The sequence below is a fragment of the Manduca sexta genome, chromosome 23 (assembly GCF_014839805.1).
Source record: "Manduca sexta isolate Smith_Timp_Sample1 chromosome 23, JHU_Msex_v1.0, whole genome shotgun sequence".
Taxonomy (NCBI): Eukaryota; Metazoa; Arthropoda; class Insecta; order Lepidoptera; family Sphingidae; genus Manduca; species Manduca sexta.
The window spans coordinates 12889489-12908510 of NC_051137.1; the positions used below are offsets into that span (position 1 = coordinate 12889489).

The 19022-nt window shown below is 37.4% G+C and overlaps 1 protein-coding gene across 1 annotated transcript; it reads right to left on the bottom strand.

The window, feature by feature from the left end:
- Positions 1-17639: 17639 nt before the first annotated feature.
- Positions 17640-19022, bottom strand: LOC115446743 (carbonyl reductase [NADPH] 1-like). The gene has a single exon (XM_030173518.2). It carries the CDS (start codon positions 18747-18749, stop codon positions 17883-17885), a length of 867 nt encoding a protein of 288 aa, XP_030029378.1. The 5' UTR covers positions 18750-19022; the 3' UTR covers positions 17640-17882.

Here is a 19022-nt window from a genome sequence, read left to right on the forward strand (position 1 = left end):
AAATTTTTACAATTGAGCAACATTTTAACAAACAAAATGACCGTATTTATGCTCAAAGCTCTAAGGAAGCTTCCCAATTAGTCGACAGAGTGCAACGTGGACATTATCCGACTTCAGTGATGGTTTGGTGGGGTGTTAGCTATGAAGGAGTGACTGAGCCATATTTTTGTGAAAAGGTATCAAAACATCGGCACAAGTGTATCAAGATACCATTCTTGAGAAGGTAGTTAAGCCCCTTAACATCACCATGTTCAATAACCAAGTATGGTCCTTCCAGCAAGACTCGGCGCCGGGTCATAAAGCTCGGTCCACGCAGTCTTGGTTGGAATCGAACGTTTCGGACTTCATCAGAGCTGAAGACTGGCCGTCGTCTAGTCCCGATCTTAATCCGCTGGATTATGATTTGTGGTCAGTTTTAGAGAGTACAGCTTGCTCTAAACGCCATGATAATTTGAGTCCCTAAAACAATCTATACGATTGGCAGTGAAGAATTTTCCCATGGAAAGAGTGCGTGCTTCTATTGATAACTGGCCTCATCGTTTAAAGGACTGTATTGCAGCCAATGGAGACCACTTCGAATAAGCTTTTATATTTTTAATTGTTTTATATTTATGTATTAAACTGACACACTGTAAAAGTAATAAATGTTATTTGCAGTTAACAATTTTCTTTTTTCTTTATTACAATATTTATGGCAAGACTAGGTATATTGCGTAGGGAATCCGTTAAGAAACTGGAAAACATAATTGTCACTTTCACTAACACGTTCTTTATAACGCTTATTCATTTTTTGAAAGTAGAACCATGTTGATCACTGACAACGCTCTAGCATATCTTATGATACTTCGGTGAATCGCAGCTGTGTTTATGTTTACTGTATCTAATGTTATCAAGTCGGCTACATTCGGTGCCTGCAGAGCGAGGAAGTGCATCTCTTCCGTATCACGTTCCAGCGCCTTAATTAGTGCTTCCGCGATATTAACTCGTTGAAAATCGGAGAGCGCCTTGAGTACACTTCCTTGAGCGCTGATTAGGCTTTAACCGTTAATATCTCTCGTTATCAAGCTTAATATAATCAAGCTCGCGATTACGTTCTTGTGGAATTACTCTTAACAATGTCTGTTTTCAAGGGCCATTCTTAGCGCGTAAACAAATGAGTCTCAGGGGAGCTTACTAATGCTTTAGTACTTTTATCAAATCAGTAATAAATTTAGTATTTACCAGAATAATTTGACAATCGATGTGGCAACTTCATGTGTCCTTATATTTTCTTTAGTATCTAATGTTTATGACAATAGCGTGCATACCTCAGGTGTATACAAAATGCCATTAGTCAACCATAAATTAAAATATCTGTTGTCTAGCTTATAACTGAATTATTTGGGGTTGACACAATATTAAAGAAAAAAATACAAATAATTAATAATATAATATAATAATAATTAAACCCACAGACTCCGTCCCCCAGTTGTAATCCCGTTCGTATATAGCTCGCTTCCCAAATTTTTCTATGAGGTGGCATTAGCTCGCACCGGCAACTTCAGGAAATTAATTTAAAACGTTAATACGAGCGAGTGCGTGGGCGACTTCATAAAGAAATAGCGGAATTAATTGGATCCAAACGCTATTGTTGCTATATTCGTTCGCGTTTCTACTGTACTTGAAATATTCTATTAACAATGTGTAATATAATATTGGTTACTGGTAATTCTATTTGGTTGGTGTCGGGAGGATGCCTGATAAGTATTTAAATACATAATTGGATAACGCTCATACACTTCGTGTAGAAACCAAGATAATGGCGCGTTTTTATAAGTTGATTCCGGAAGTTAGTTAGTGTAAACATATTTAGTCAGACTGGTGTATAATTCTAATAATATGCAATGTCTTGGTACTCATTACAATATTCGGATGGATGAATTCAGTCACTGCAGCATAGCAGGTGCTGGGTAGATAGATTCTTATTCCGGTAATAAACTTTCACGCAAACAGAGCCACGAGTAAAAGGTACATTACTCATAAAAGAACAAAAATATTTATTAACTATTAAAAATATGGTTAAAACACAAATTGCTTCACCTTATCTCTGAACCCCACCCGCATCATGAATTCTGTTTTCACTTGCATCCCTCGCACAAATCACTTTTTGTTTTTCCTCAATTCATTGAATATTATTCAGTACTCGCCGCGCTTACCAAAACAGAAAGTCGCGATGTCGGCGCACTGAAGTAAAACTTTTTCAATTCTCCAAAACAAAAAGTAGTGAACAATAAAAAGCGACGTTAATACGTTGGCTGAATCACGCAAATAGGCCGCGCCGTGGGCGTGGTGTGGTCTCTTCCAATTATTGGCAAGGGGTTTTATGGCCCATAGAGGCTATAATGGCCCACCCGCGTCGATAACGACCCGTTCGACAAATTCGCTGAAATCTTCGCCAATTGCGGCGTCTGTTGTGTCTCCAACGGGAATATTCATTGGTTTCATAATGTGTTTTCAGAAAGGGAACGAAAGGGTTTATGCAGAGTAGCCAGAATAAAGTATGTTTATTTTTAATATGGAGGGGATAGATGTGCAAGTGATAATTAGTGATTACTACCGCCCATGAAACCATTATTGCATTAATATTTTAGATGCAGCGCTACCGTTAAATGAATGAAATTAGGATTAGGAAGGGAAGAGTTCAGACAACTCGATCAATATACGAAACAGCAAGTTAACATTTCACGGCGGTTTTAGATAGTGGATTGCAACGATGCGGCCTAATCATGCTGTAGACATATACAATAAGGCTGCTGTCTTGTTCCGTTTGAAGTTAGTCGTAGTCGTTAGTAATACCCGCTCGCCATCAGCTAATCCTTAGTAACAATGGATTTGTCGCCACTTGTGACATACTTCAAACCGGTCATGACTTAGCGACCGTGTTATAAGTAAGTCAGTATCCTGACAAAAAAATTAAATAGCAAAAAAATAAATCTGCATTAATACAGTCATTTTATTAAGACTTAATTCGTTTATTTATTAAATAAAATGCATCATGTAGGTATAAAGGCGTATTGAGAACTTACTACATAATCCTAAATTAAAGAAGGACTACTAGCGACTCGCCCTGACTTCGTACGAGTAGGTAGCATTAATCTATACTAATATTATGAAAAGGAAGTTTGTGAGTTTGTTTGTTCGTAGGGGCTAATCTCTGGAATTACTGAACCGATTTAAAAATAGGAAGCTACCTTTTTCCTGCGTGCTATAGGCCACTTTTTATTCAGGGAAATTTTTTATCAAGGAATTTATGTTATCTTTGGCTGATTGCTGGTCCGATCGACTATTAAACTACATTGAAATCTCCGCTGGGCTAATCCGAAGATTACCTAAAGAATTCATTAAATCGCTCCAACCATTTTGGAATCTATAGTGAACATACACATATTTATTTGGTATAGATAGAGGAGCTTCAATAAGCCGACAGGCAACTGTTTTACAAAAACCGACGTGAAGTAGTGGCTTTGTAATGAGATTATCGCATACAGAAATACCTCTGCTCTCTCTGCTAGCTGTATCCACTCATTTTCATAAAGTTAGCCGCAAACGCAGGATCTGGCAAGGATATCTTATTTATTTTATAAATGCAAAGTTTATGATGAAGACGCTTGTAAGGAACAACTGCTGAGCGTATTTAGATGAAATTTTTAAATCAGATCAACTATGTCTCGGTTTAACATACAGACTACTTTCATCTCGGAAAATACACTGTGGGGTATTTTCTTGGAAAAGGTCTGTCATCGTGCGGGCAGAGTCACGAGCTACACCTAGTCTATTACTATCAGGTCATCCTTTTATACATTCTTATTATAAAAACCTTATTCGAAGCCGGATAGAGTCCTAGGTTTACACAAAATCTTTCATTTAAAGACAGCCACTAGTTTAAAAGTTAAAACAAAATACGAAAAAATTAAAATAATATGCAGATTTGGGACGCAATAAACTCTTTGAAAAATGCAAGTTACAGCGCGGAGTTAGCTCACGTGGCGGGTGAGAGGGGGCTGCGGAGGGGGGAGCGGGCTAGACTTTAACATGTGCATAATTATGCAAACTTAGCTGAGTGTGTTTTTGCTCGGCGCTGATATATACACCGTGTTTGTTTCTCTCGGTGGATTTGAGATTTGTGTTCTTTTGCAGTATTATATTAATATATTATACAACACGGGCTGTTTTAAGCCTGTAAAGATAATTTATTTTAAGGTGAAAACAAAGCAATTATAATTAAAAGCCTGATCTGTGTACTGGAACAGACCTCAAATAAACTGGGTGCGGTGGATAATTACATTGAATTATAATTAATCAAGTCATTATGTGTGTACATCATATTTTATATTTAAAATTGGACACGCGTAAACTATTCGGGGATGTAGCCAGTGGTCGATGAGAGGACCAAAACCCCTCGCGTTTGGGTCAGAAATAACCTCAAAAAATCGTAGATGCACTATTTGCTTCGTTGCGTACCCTTTTAAGAATATAGTTAGTACGTGCCACATAGTAAGAGGTAGGCAGTGCAATTATGTCTAATACATTTCATTGATTCACACCGGCTGATTTTAGAGAATGTTTCGTTAAAATAAGTGACTATGGCAGAAATTTCATTACGAATTAAATACTTTATAGTGAATACTCCACAACACTCGCTAGTTTCATGTTGTATGTTGTATACTAAATATCTTATCTTGTATCCTGTAACAAACAGGCGCCATTGGCTTGTGTTTTTACACGCCAAGTAGAGTATGCAAGCACTGGCACTTAGTTACATTCTGGTTCGTTGGTCATTGTTGAAGGAGTAATTTGAGGTATTTTACCTGTAATATCTTCGGAGCGCGAGATGCGTTGCACTCTATAGGGCTCGCACTTTACGGTATTCATTATTAAATCCTAAGGGTGATATTAAAAGCAAGTAAAGACGCGGCTCCTTATTAGTGTTACGTATGAATGAGTTATGCGAGTATGAGCCGGCGCGCAGCAGTAGTTCCGCTTCAAACGCCGCTGCACACTTTGTACACGTCTTTTAGTTAATTTACATACATGTGTAGACTACATGTGTCATAACTAGAATATATTTCGTGTTAAAATACACAGACATTATGCTCGCCTTTGATGATATTTTTACTAGTACAAATTTAAAGACGTATTTTCTAATCGTTCGCTTACGTCTTGTGATACAGTTTAGTTACAATGACGCACCAATTAAAAGTAATGACTAAATGGACAACAAATACATACTAAAACGATATATCCGATATTCGTTTATAACGACTGTCGGATATATCGTTCATATTACGTGGTCTTTTCAATGTAAGTACTTAAATAAATTTTCAAGGTTCAATACTAAAAAGTCGATGAATGTGATTGTAATTTAATTAAAAAGACACACTAAGTCGCTCAGGATACGATTGCTAACAAATGGCATAAAATTCACCTGTTACCACATGGATTGCCAATACATGGGTGCACTTGATCTCACTCTGTACATTTAGTTACAAAAAATTTGCCTTACATGATGTAACTACGTATGTATTGTAGTCTCCTGGCGTGGGCGGTACCCCGGGCGTGTGGTTTGCAAGTCTATTTGTAATTAACTTATTACTGATTTACCCGATAATTTATATAGACCACTTAAACTCGAAAACAATCGTAACCCAGTCTTATTTGTATTAAAATTATATCCCCGGTTTCTGTTATAAATTAAAAATAGAACAAAATAATATTTACCGTTCACACGGTTTCTCATAAGAATTTAGAAGCCATGGCAATATATTTAAAATAGAAATGGTATCAAACGCCAATGTTCCAAGTACAGAGTTCGGTGACCTGCATTGGCTCGTGATCGGCTCATTGATGCGGATGTGACGTCAAAATCATCTCAGGCACGCGTATAATCAACGTGTAATTACGAAGCACAAAGCGTTCCTAACAGATTACTTCAGTTGGACATAACTGCTGACGAATCGCTTGATGTAGTTTACCTTTTGTTAAGACAAAAAATTGGTCGTGGCAGGCACAGCTTTGTCTATTTATGCCACCAAGCAGCAATGCAAGCATACTCGGATTCAAGTTTGAAAAATTGCTTTCAGTATAATAATTTCCGAGCATTTTAAGACTTAAATTCGCATGTCTTAAAGCGACGAGCGTAGTCTGTATCATACACTAGTCATTTTTAATTAGGAGTATTAGCTGGTTTCATTTATTTTTATGGCTACGCGTAGCGCCGAACATCAGGCGGACGGTTTCGCGCAGTTTTAAACACAACTATGTATCAATAGAACAAAACCACACAAGCGTAAGGTAAACGAAAAGTTGTACAGTTGAGTAGTAAAGCATAGTGATAATCTTTAGTATATATCAGACTTATGGGTCAGTGTCCAAAGCGAGTGGTTTCTAAGCGTAGGGACGCTCCGCCTCGGTTCCAGACAATCTTAGTATAAGAGTTTGTTTGTATTTACTTACACCGTTATTACTGTTTTGGTAAAACATTCAAATTGTCCTATATATATGAATAGTAAGTACTAACGTATTTTGCTTAAATATCTCTATTACATAAAATAGTTACGATTTGGTTTATAAGAACATTTACCATCTTGTTGCATACAACTTTTAACTAGTGCTTTATTTCATTACATTCATGCTGTATCATACAGGACCCGTTACCACATCAGATAATGATTATGTTTTTACCTATATATCTACCGAAAATTATATTCATTACTTATCTTCCATTTTACTTTTGATTTATATCATTTTCTTTACCCACTGTAAATTGTGGTATATTGTAAAAGAAGGGTTCTCAAAAATACAAATTAAAATTGAGATATTATCAAATATGAAGCCTGATTAACATGGGAATTGATATTGATCAAACCGATGTTTCACCCTGTATGCTGCTATTAGACCAATGTGACGGTCTTCTCCAATCAGTAAGAAATTGAATTGTAGTTTATTCCCGCCCAAATCTGCCATTACTGTAGTCGTGATCCGCGGAGGGCGAGGCTCGTATTCCCAGCGCTGGGAGTCGCGCCCATCTAATCTCGCGTCTCGCACTCGATGACACGACCACCTCTCTACACGCGCACTCGACCACCATCCAGCTGAAATATACGAGCGTGTGTTCCGGCCGGGACCGCTGCGGTTATTTTCGTGTGTTACCGACAGACGTAATAGATTTGGCCTCAAGATATAATTTGGATGAGAATCGAAAATCATGGCCCCGGTGGAAAAGGATTAAGTGAATCAACAGACGGCAAGTTACCACTACCACTCATATAAACACGATATTAATGGAATCGGAAGTACTTCGAGGAACCAAACTTCGAGAAAACGGGATCGAGATTACCGAAGGTGTATAGTTATTCGGTAATGTACATTTGGCATCGCACGAAAAGCAACAGATAGATCGATGCACGCCGTGACACAACTAGTCTCAACACAATTCTCTTACATAACACACTAGCGACCCGCCCCGGCTTCGCACGAGTGCAATATTTCTCCACTATTTAATGGATGTTATTATACATATAAACTTTCCTCTTGAATCACTCTCTCTATTAAAAAAAACCGCATCTGACTAAAGTGTATATCATATATCTAGCTCATCACTTTTTCATTCGGTTGTATAGATAAGATAAGATAAAACAATAAATATTCCACTAGGAATATAAACCCCGTTAAAAAAATACAAAACATAAATGTTTATTGGAGGCTGTAACATAGGATTTAAAAATTTCTGGAACCTGCGATAACCGAGCTTCCGAGAACCTCACTCGATCTCAAATATAACATTTGTAAAGTACCGAAATCACGAATAAAGGTACTTTAAATATTTATTTGGTTATTTCGTTTCTTGGAAACTATTCCATATACAAAACATTCCTAACAATATCATATCATCATATTTTTTCTATGGAATTGTGTTAAATTGCGCTGTGATGATGGATTTCCATCAGATGGCCAGCTGGATAGTTCTCAGCACTAATTATATTAAAAACTCCTCTTACTCGGGAATATAGAGACGCATTATAACTCCGTGTGTTTGTAACCACTGTCGGAAATTGCTGCTTTTGCGTATTCAATACATCCCTCCCACACGCGGCCCGCGACACTCCCGCGTCTCCCCGACACGGGAAACTTTTTAATTCAAATGTAAACAGAACAAAAGTTGGTTCGCTTTAATTCGATACGTGAATTATTCATATGTAAGAGTTCCATTACTCCATTAGTACCAGCGTTAATATTCACTTGGATATTATCTGTATGTGCGGCAGGCGATGGATTTTGTACTTTATCTTTTGTGTTGTAAAGTCGGTTTCTTAGCAGACTGTGGTTTATAAAGATATGTGAATTCCGTAAATTGCTTTGAACGACGCAAAAGTTTGAGAGATCGTTGCGATACTTTATATAAGTTTTGATGGAACTTTAATTTTTGTTTTATTGTTTTATGTACGCAAATAAAGGTTGATTGTCTGCCATTTTGTAATAATAATAATGTAACTTGTTTATACTTTTATTTACATACTATATTGGAACTATTTGAATGACCCCCAGTAATATGTGAGTATGAATTCTGTCTGTTTTACTACAGTGAATCAAAACATTGCAGTGTGGCCGGCGACGTATCCAGTGAGGGCAAATTTTTTAATCGTTAGAAAATTATCGATCTAATAAATTATAACCTAACTGAATATAAAAGTAAGATATTTACTATCCATTTTATAAATACAACTGTAATGTTTAATTCGATATATTTTTTCTATGAACAAATTTTATCTGACGTTTGAAAAATCAGCTCTCAATGATATCAAAAAGCTGTCGAGATAATAAAATTCGATATTGGCTGGTTGTGGCGTCCGCGGCTCCTCGCGCCTGCCGACAGCTGGGCTAGCTCACGATCGTCGATAACAACCCTCGATTGTTTCCGAGAACATGGATATTTTGTTATTGTAGGAAGTCGGTAACAAGTCAAGCACTTGATTTCAAGAACTAAAATTATACATTTGCCTCGATATCGATGGAATCTTAAAGCTGTTTCCAACTAACCTTGTTTTTGTTAAGACACGTAACAAGCTCATTGGCAATCTGGAACGTCATATGAATTTTACGTTTGACTTATCAGATAAGCATGCATAAGTTATTAATATTGTGTTAACAACGAGTATAATACTAACTTAAAGTCAATTTCATCTCGTCTTTACAATAAACCTAGACAAACTTTAAAGTTAAATGGTTTAAACAACCAGGCTTATGGTTTTAATCCTTATGCCGGATTCATCAAACCGCAAGGACACAATAAGTTGCGCCAAACTTACTTAACTTGAGACTAAATCCGAGCTGAGCTTTCAGGTGTGAAGTTAATAATGTACAGCTTTATATACAACTAGATGGATAGTCACGGCCGGAAAAACTAGGCGAAACAAAATATTTACATGTTAATGGTTAAGATATTCAAGTTAAATGTTATAAATAATTGGCCTCGACTTGTGGCTCCGGCCATGTGAAATTCTCTCTGAAATAATAAAAGGCTTGCTGGGATTTTTTGCAGAATAAAAGTGTTGTTAAATATTATTTTGGGACTTAGCGCATTGTGTGTGTTAGTAAAATTTTTCTTCAGTAAACACATTTTCTAAGTAGGTAACCCGAAACAATTTTCACCCACACACATATTGCCAGCGTAAGTCGTACACTCTCACACACCCACCATTCCGAGCTGATTACACTACTGAATCACAAAGCCACGCGGTATCTAGACGTGAGTATCAAAGATTTAGTGCATTGTATTTGAGAGCAGCACGGTTGCTCAGGAAGCCGAATTCTTCCGTTAGATTTTACAGCGCGAAATAAAACAAGGATTACTCGCAAACATTTAACTAATTAATTTAACTAAGGCGCCCGTCACACCGCGCCAAAGCGACGCGACGGGCTGTTGGCTTTGTACTCGCTCGTGAAACGCGTTGCTAGTTAAAATTTTGTGTTAAATGATGAGTCACACTTTTTCACAACTATTTTAGTACTAAATTTAAGTGTTGTTATTATTTGAAAATTCTTTTTCTTTCTGCATAAATGGATAGTGATATTAAGTGTACGTTTTATAAATTATATTAATTAAAATTAACTTGTTGCTGTGTGCAGTTGGTAACATATATGCGAAAGTTAAAAGTCTGGGCACTAATCGCCAGTGATAAAACTACTCAATCCCACATGTTAATTGCCAACTTTACCTTTGTTGTGACAGGGGCTTTAAGTATAAGATCTGCATTTTTACGGAGTCTTTACGCTCGCCTCTGTTGATGCTGTCTACTCCCGCTGATTATGCTTACGAGTATTTATTGTAGCTTCCTAATGGCTTATTCTATAGATTCTAGGCTTGTGAACTCTTGCAACAATGCCATCCAGAGCTTTAAATTACATATTATTGCTGTAAGATAGTGCTCAACTCTTCATTTCATAGCAAAATGACTCAGGATGTTTAAGCTGGCTATAATGTCCTCTAAACCGAAGCATGAAAGTTGTTAGCGCTATCTGTTATCAACGGCAGAAATTGATAACGCAGCTACAGTCTCGCACACGATTTAATCTACAACAATTCATTGACAAAAGTGGTTACAGGGCCTTACTATAATGTGTATAATAAGATTATTCAGCGAAACTACACAGCTCTAAATACTAGAGCAATCACTTCAGTGGCACTACAGAGCTGCCAAATTCGGCGCTCGCTCGCGGCTCAGCTAGTAAGAGCGGGTGGGGGGGGGGGGGGGGATGAATAATTCATGCGGTCGGCAGATAACGCGATATCTCGGCGGCTTCGAGGAACGAGAGTGTCGCTTTGAAAGAACCGGCTGATGCTGTAGTGGTACTCACTCCACCGATACTGGAGCGCTTTGCAAAGGACGCGATATGTTAACTAATACACTTTACGCTTTTTACGATGGTCACAAGTGATATATATGACTTAAATATAGGTCAAGTTATAGGCTAGATTATATGCACGAAAAATACGAAAATATGTAGCATCAATTAAAGAAGAATAACTAATTATTAAGTTTTTAACTTAAAAGTAACATACAACTTGCGGGAGCAAAAAGGGCTCCTGATGCAAGCAAATCGTAAGTATCCGTAACATGGGTTTCAGTTTTATAGAGTGGTGACCTAAAAACCGTTTCAAGTAAGATACACAAAATGTCCCGCATTCATTTGTTTCACTTATTTTAATTATCCTAATGAAAAGTACTAATATAATATCGCTTCATAAAGCGAAAATATACACCATACATGATTATAGCCGTTGTATGCAAAAGTCTCCCAAAACGGGGAAAATATGCTAATGCATAAAATAATCCGTTCTCTTGTAACATAGTTTTGATAAAATACCGTATTACGGAATACATACGATAAAATTATATTAGCTAATGATATGCAAGATGCGTAATGCACTCTTAGTACGCGCTAATTGATTTAATTAGAGACGAGGGTAATCCACATCAGGAATCAATGTAATTCTAAAACGGATATCCATACTTATTGCATCCTTAGTCTATATCTTCTGAATCAATAAAAGCGTGTCGTTTTTCTAATAAAACTAGGCCGCATCTAGATCTTTAGGACAATTATTCCTCAAAATACATCCACTAAAAGCAACATTTAACGTAATGTAATTCTTGTCATTGGTTCACAATTTATATTCAAACTAAAGCACTCAAGTAGTCAGCTGTTACAATCCAAGTCTAGAAAAATGTTCACAAAGTTTGTCTAGAGTGTAGCCTCAGTCTAGACCGCGCTGGAGAGCGGTTCCTCTGCGTCTCATTTTATTGGATTTCATTAAATCTCTCGCTATTTGTACACTTTGTTATCGTGTCTGTCCGTACTTTATTGCCAATATTAATTTCTGGAGGCAGTTATTAATTTTCAAATATCATAGAACACATCGAGAGCTGCTAGAATGAAATAAACAGTTTCATATCCGCCATATTGCTTTAGTGGTAGCATTTAAGGCTTAGCATTAGATTTTTAAGCATTTAAGCTAGCATCTACGACGTTATATTGTACATCAGGTTGGACCGACCCCTCTCGCTTTTGATATACTGTATAAAAGTCCAATGTACTTCTGTTTATAGTTATATGTTGCATTTATTTGTAATGTACCATTTTTATATACAAGCACAATGTATTTATTGGTTTCTCTGACAACTGAATTTTTTAGCTCAGACTGTTTCGTACCACCGCTATTAAAATTATACTGCATGTTGCTAGAGAAATAATGTAATCTGTAAATTATGAATATACAGATTAATTTAATACTACAACGTAAAAAACTAGGGGTGGTTCTAAGCTAACGAACAAGCGTGCGGTGCGTCGAGAGTACTTTTCGTTACAAGGTCGTTAGGAGGACTACATTGTGCAAAAAATTTGATTATTCTTCTATATGTTATCACCTTTATTTTGATTTATATTATTGAAGTAATTTGTTAATATGCTATAAATAAAACTTAAAAACGAAGCAATTTTCCACTTTCTGAATTATTTATGACGAGAGAAGTTGTAGGTATCGTGTTTTAAGACACAGAATAAGCAAAAATCATTTACAAACTGAACATACCCGTATATTGAACGAAATAATAATAATTTCGTTGTTTAAAATTGAATCAAAAAGGAAGGTGTTTTGGAGTAACCTTTTTTTTTTTTTTTTTTTTCATGGGGAAAATCCTCTTGGATCCCTACCTACTAATGGCAAGCAGGGTATGCCGGACTTTTACCGGCTAAAAACCCCATGTTAGTCTCCATCTGCACCTTGGTGAAGCTCTGGGACCTCAAAATGAACACGCCAGAACTCCACCAGTGCTTTGCTGAAAGCACTGTCTCGGTGGAGGAATAAGAGCTCTTACTAATACCCTCCACTCTCAATACAATCTATCTGCAAGCTGTTAAGCAGATGTACCAGGGCGATGGATACGACCGCCTTGGCGTCTTCGTCTTCGAACGGGGTCGGCCCTCTCCCGATCCCGCTCTGCGGCCTCCTTCGCAATCATGACAGTTTCACAGAAGGAGGCCACTGCTTTCCAGTTGGATTCTCCCACCAGCATCGCCATCACGACTGCGGGCAGGGAGAGATTACTTCCAATCCGACCCGTTAGGGCTCGACGTTCCCCATCCCACGCAGGACACTGCGCGAGTGTGTGGTCCGCAGAGTCCTGAGCAGTGCCACCGCAGTGGTGGCAGTTCGATGTTGCCTCACGTCCTATCTTATTCAGGTAATCGCCAAAGCACCCGTGCCCGGTGATCACCTGAGTCAGTCTATAGGTGAGTCTTCCATCTTTTGGTCCATCCAGTCTTTAAAGACCGGGAGGATTGCTTCGACGACGCGTTTATGCACATAAGGCTCCTCGCAGAGCCTTGAGTGCCACGCCGCTAATGCATTTTGTTTTTCTTCCCGTCTAATGGCCACCGCAAACGACGTTATTGGCTGGCCTCCGCTTGTCTGGCGGACAATACGCATCCGGTCGTAGACCTTTGCGTCCATGTCTGCCAGTATATCCATGGGAGGGAATCGCGCCAAGATTGTCGCCGCCTCAGTTTTGGAGTAACCTAGCGTTAAGATGTGAAATCCGTGAGGTACTAAGTTGTAATACTAATCTAGTCATTTGTGTTTTTCTGTTTGAAGAAAAAAATATACAAATTAAATAACCATAATAAAAAATAAATTGTCTCTTATTTTCAGACAGCAATTATCAGTAAATCAATGTTATATAAAAGGCATATGTTATATAAGTAAAATAATATTACATAAACATTGATAGCGAGCTGCAAGGACGGTTTCCAAACCTGATAACCGATATCAGAATATTTAAATTCGAAAAAAATCACTTGCATTCCCGAGATAGACTCGCCTGCCTCATCATTGGATGGAAAGTGGATGCAGTAATTGCATCTCTGCCAAAGAATTACATAATTGCATCTCTCTCTACAAAAGGCGGGAGAGCTCATGTATTTATCTTTGTTTTAACTAGCAATAATCAATAGCGCAATAAAGCAGATAATTTGAAACACTAAAGATATGTTCAACGTCCCCAAAATATCCAGCAATGTATTAAAATAAAACTTACATATCGGTGAGAAAGACATTTATTTCCTTGAATTTGAAATCTTATGTATATTGGTACGCGAATCTTGACATCGCCATTCAATTATTTATAGTTTTTATACAACACCATCTATTGGCATATCTATGACAATATTTATTTATAATTTAAATTAATACATCATTGAACATACCGCCCACCATGGACATATCATAATATGTCCATAAATAACAAGATGTTACATTAATTATAACTGCCCACCATCACAATGCAGTGACTAAAATATTTTATCTGATTCCAAAAAAAGAGAAAGAACAAAAACATACCAATAACAAATTTCTCTGAAAGTTAATAGGATATTATTACATCAAATAACATTTACTTAATAACTTACTACTATAAAGTAATTATTATGGTATATAATTATGACGACACCGGCAATATAATTAATTTATTATTATTTACGTTTATCTGATCTAAAACGCAAGCGAACGATATAGCGACCAAACTCATTACGTTTAGTTGATGATATGAACAAATCTTTTTTGTTCTTCGGGAGTGAGCTGCTTGAATTCACAATTATAGTTAGGTTCAGCTTCAATCTCCCAGAATTTTTTAATTAGTTCTTTATCACTTACTTGTGTTGTATGTAAGTTGACTATTACATTATGACATACTTGATTTGATTCGCTATGGTTGACATTAATGAGCTAACCAGATAAGACACAATCAAGCTTGATATTTTGCACGATAAGAGAGCTTGATTGGTCTTGACAATTCCTTCCAACAATATCTGGCTATATACTTCTGCTCCCAAAGGAAGATCTATCTTATTTGGAATATCAAATGACGGATCTCCTAAAACCATAGACGAATTATTCAATAAAACTTGAGCCTTTACCTTGCAATCTGGTAAAAGTGAGCTTAGTTTCTTAAGTACATAAGCTTGATAGTTAAAACAAAACTAGGGTCTACACGTGATTGAATATTATAACAAAAACCATCGATCTGCAAGTGATCGAGGCACTGGGATCACCGCCTAGACCTGAAATACAATTTTCACTTTGCTACTTCCTCAAACCTAATAATTGGATTGCGGACTCGGTTATAAACGACGCTTGAGAACCTTGATCTAATAAAGATCTTAAAACCATACCAGTTTCATTTCTTGAATCCACTGAAACTAAAGCAGTAGCTAATAACACTTGATTGTGATTGTTTGAGAAACAACTTACATTTGTGGACTTTCTCACTGATGATTTTGTAGGAACCGGTGTTACATTTTCTAGAATATTTTTATCATCGTGACTATCTTGCTGAACTGGGAACATTCTTAAAATGAAGAAGTGTGTGATGCTTCCTTATTGAATCTGAAAAACTTCACTTTCTCTTTCTAGACCACGTCAGTGAGGACTAGATAGATGTTCGGCACAGGTGATGGGGACTGCGGCTTGTACTCCACGTTACGTATGAGCTGCCGCGTCCTGTCTTCTCGCTGAAGATGTTCTTATTCACCCGGCTGCAGACTGCACCCTTAGTTGAAGACTTTATTCTTCCCTTGTGTGCAGTCCGTGGCTTCCGCTTTTCAGTTTCTTTTTTTTTTTTTTTTTTTTTATTTTATTGAGCCTGAAAAACTTCACTTTCTCTAACTAGACCACGTTAGTGAGGACTAGATAGATGTTCGGCACAGGTGATGGAGGACTTCGGCTAATACTCCACGCGTCACGTATGAGCTGCCGCGTCCTGTCTTCTGACTGAAGATGTTCTTATTCACCCGGCTGCAGACTGCACCCTTAGTTGAAGACTTCATTCTTCCCTTGTGTGCAGTCCGTGGCTTCCACTTTTCAGGCTTTGGACGTATCCCGATCCGGCTCGAAGGACCATTTTGTTCAACGTCCCCAAAATATCCAGCAATGTATTAAAATAAAACTTACATATCGGTGAGAAAGACATTTATTTCCTTGAATTTGAAATCTTATGTATATTGGTACGCGAATCTTGACATCGCCATTCAATTATTTATAGTTTTTATACAACACCATCTATTGGCATATCTATGACAATATTTATTTATAATTTAAATTAATACATCATTGAACACATATGTTATATAAGTAAAATAATATTACATAAACATTGATAGCGAGCTGCAAGGACGGTTTCCAAACCTGATAACCGATATCAGAATATTTAAATTCGAAAAAAATCACTTGCATTCCCGAGATAGACTCGCCTGCCTCATCATTGGATGGAAAGTGGATGCAGTAATTGCATCTCTGCCAAAGAATTACATAATTGCATCTCTCTCTACAAAAGGCGGGAGAGCTCATGTATTTATCTTTGTTTTAACTAGCAATAATCAATAGCGCAATAAAGCAGATAATTTGAAACACTAAAGATATGATTACATTATCCATTCTATATTTAAATACAACTTGAATTATTTAATTCTTTCTTCATATCAGTTAAGTGCAGTGCAAAAGCTTAGTTGCGAACGTTGGAACGGGTTGCCGAGACGAATGTCCGCACGGTCAAAACTCAAGACCTACACTTTCAACTTTTAGGAGTTACGTGTCTATTGTTTATAATTTGCTAGCTTTTGCTCGCGGCTCTGCCCGCGTGAAGGAGTTTTCCGAGATTTTTTTCATCCAAATTGTTCAGTAGTTTTTTCGTGAAAGAGGAACAAACATACATCCATCCTCACAAACTTTCGCATTTATAATATTAGTATGATTAGTCGCTTTAACGGCGAAGGAAAATATTGTGAGGAAACATACATTCCTGATAATAATTCATAAGAATTTCAACGGTATGTGAAGTCTGTTAACCCGCACTAGAACAACGTGGTGGATTTAGGCCTAAATCCTCTCAGTAGTTGCGGAGGCCCGTGCTCAGCAGTGGGCAGTATATAATACAGAGCAGGTGGTCTATTCCCCACACACTTCCTACACACCCTTATCATGACACACTTCACATTCTTGTTTATAAAATTAATATAGGCTTAAACTCTCCTGTAACAGGAAGGTATGAAGAACTTAACAGACTGTGTGAAGCTGATCCCAGTGTTAATATAGTGTTTTCTATGGCAGTCATTTTGGTTACCTAAAGTATTATTATATTATTTGCCTGTAAGTGTCATGCATGTCGGCGAATTGTTTACTTACAATGCCTTGTAGACTTAAGGATATACAATGATGGTGTGCCTTAAGAAATAAATATTTATATATTATGTATACATGTGCATGTTGTGTAATCAATATCATTCATAATTATAATAAGGTTACTGACATGTTAATTTAAAGCAATATGATTAGCTAACTATGCATAATACGGACCAAATTAAACAACAACACTAATGTTATGTAGAGGTGAAGCAAGTTTGTTTATATCGGAAACTACTAAATCGATTCTAAAACTATAATACAAGGTTATTCTGTCCTTAAGTAAATCCAACTATGAATATTTTATTTGTGTTGGTATACCTTTAACTTTCCTATGTAAAACTGGTACAAGTAAAGTAAAAGCGAAAGATTATATCGGTATATGTCGATTTATTAATTACAGAATACAAAATTAAATCGATACACAATATATCTTGAGGAAGTGAATTTTTAAATAGATTTCATTCCACCAAATGACTTGAATTTTTTATTTTCTATATTGTTTTACATGCGACCACAGAACAATAATACACTTACAAAGAATCTTAAAATAAGTTGGTAATAAAAATTACGCAATTTTATTAACAACTGCGTTCTACTCACAAAACAATCGTTACTCAAACAAGGTGACGGTCTTGAAGTAGTAGTCGGCGTTGTAGTCGTACCAGTCGAGGACCTTGCCGTCGTACCACACGTATGCGCCTCTCAGGGTCTCCGGCGCGTCCAACACCAGGTCAACCGGTACCTTCGCCGCGTCGTCGATGCTGTAGAACCCGACCTCTCCCGTCATTCCAGTCCTCACTAGTCCTGGGTGCATAGAGTTCACTGATATGTTAGTCCCCTTCAGTTCCTTCTGGTGGATAATGGTAACAGCACTCAACGCTACCTTCGCGACTCTGTAACTGGCAACTGTTCCACCGTCAGCTATATCTTCGCGGTTGAAGGTGCCGTTCTTTTTGGAATCCAAGTACCAATTCACGAATTCGTTAACATCCTCGACTTTCAGGTCTTTTTGAGACAATCTTTGTACCCAGTACTTATTTTTCACATTGGAGAGGTGTCCACAGTCACTAGAAATGTTTAACACACGCGCGTCGTCTCTGAGGAGCGGGAACAAAAGTTCTTTAATGGTCAGAATGCTGAAGTAGTTTATGTCGATGACGTATTTTGCCTCTTCGTAGGTGCTATCGACCTCTAAGCCCGCCGAAACTCCTGCGTTGTTGATCAGAATGTCGATACCTCCGTGGGTCTTTTCGATGTGGTCTCGGAATCTGAGGATGCTGTCTCGATCTGCGATGTCGAGCTGATGGTACAGGGGAAACAAGCCAAGCGCCTCCAGCTTGGTTACGGCTTCTTTTCCTCTTGTTTCGTCTCGCGAAGTCAAGTAGACTACTCCATCATATCTTAGGAGTAGGAGTTTGACGATACCGAACCCTATGCCTTTATTGGCGCCGGTCACCACCGCCACTTTGGTACTCATGTTAATATTTAAAATAAACTTTTCAACAAGTCGTGTACACGCACAGGCGTCTGTGCCACAACTGAATGAAACGGTCTTGATATATCTATACAGTAGTTTTATTAAGCGGATAACAAAACGAACCAAATGAGATAACACGTGTGCAGAGATATCACTTGTTTATTTTGTACATGTAGTAATACATACCAAAAGTATAGTCCATAGTAGCGTCTATATATAAATATTCCAAAGGTATTTTATCCAAATACATGACACAATAATCTATTAGTAGAG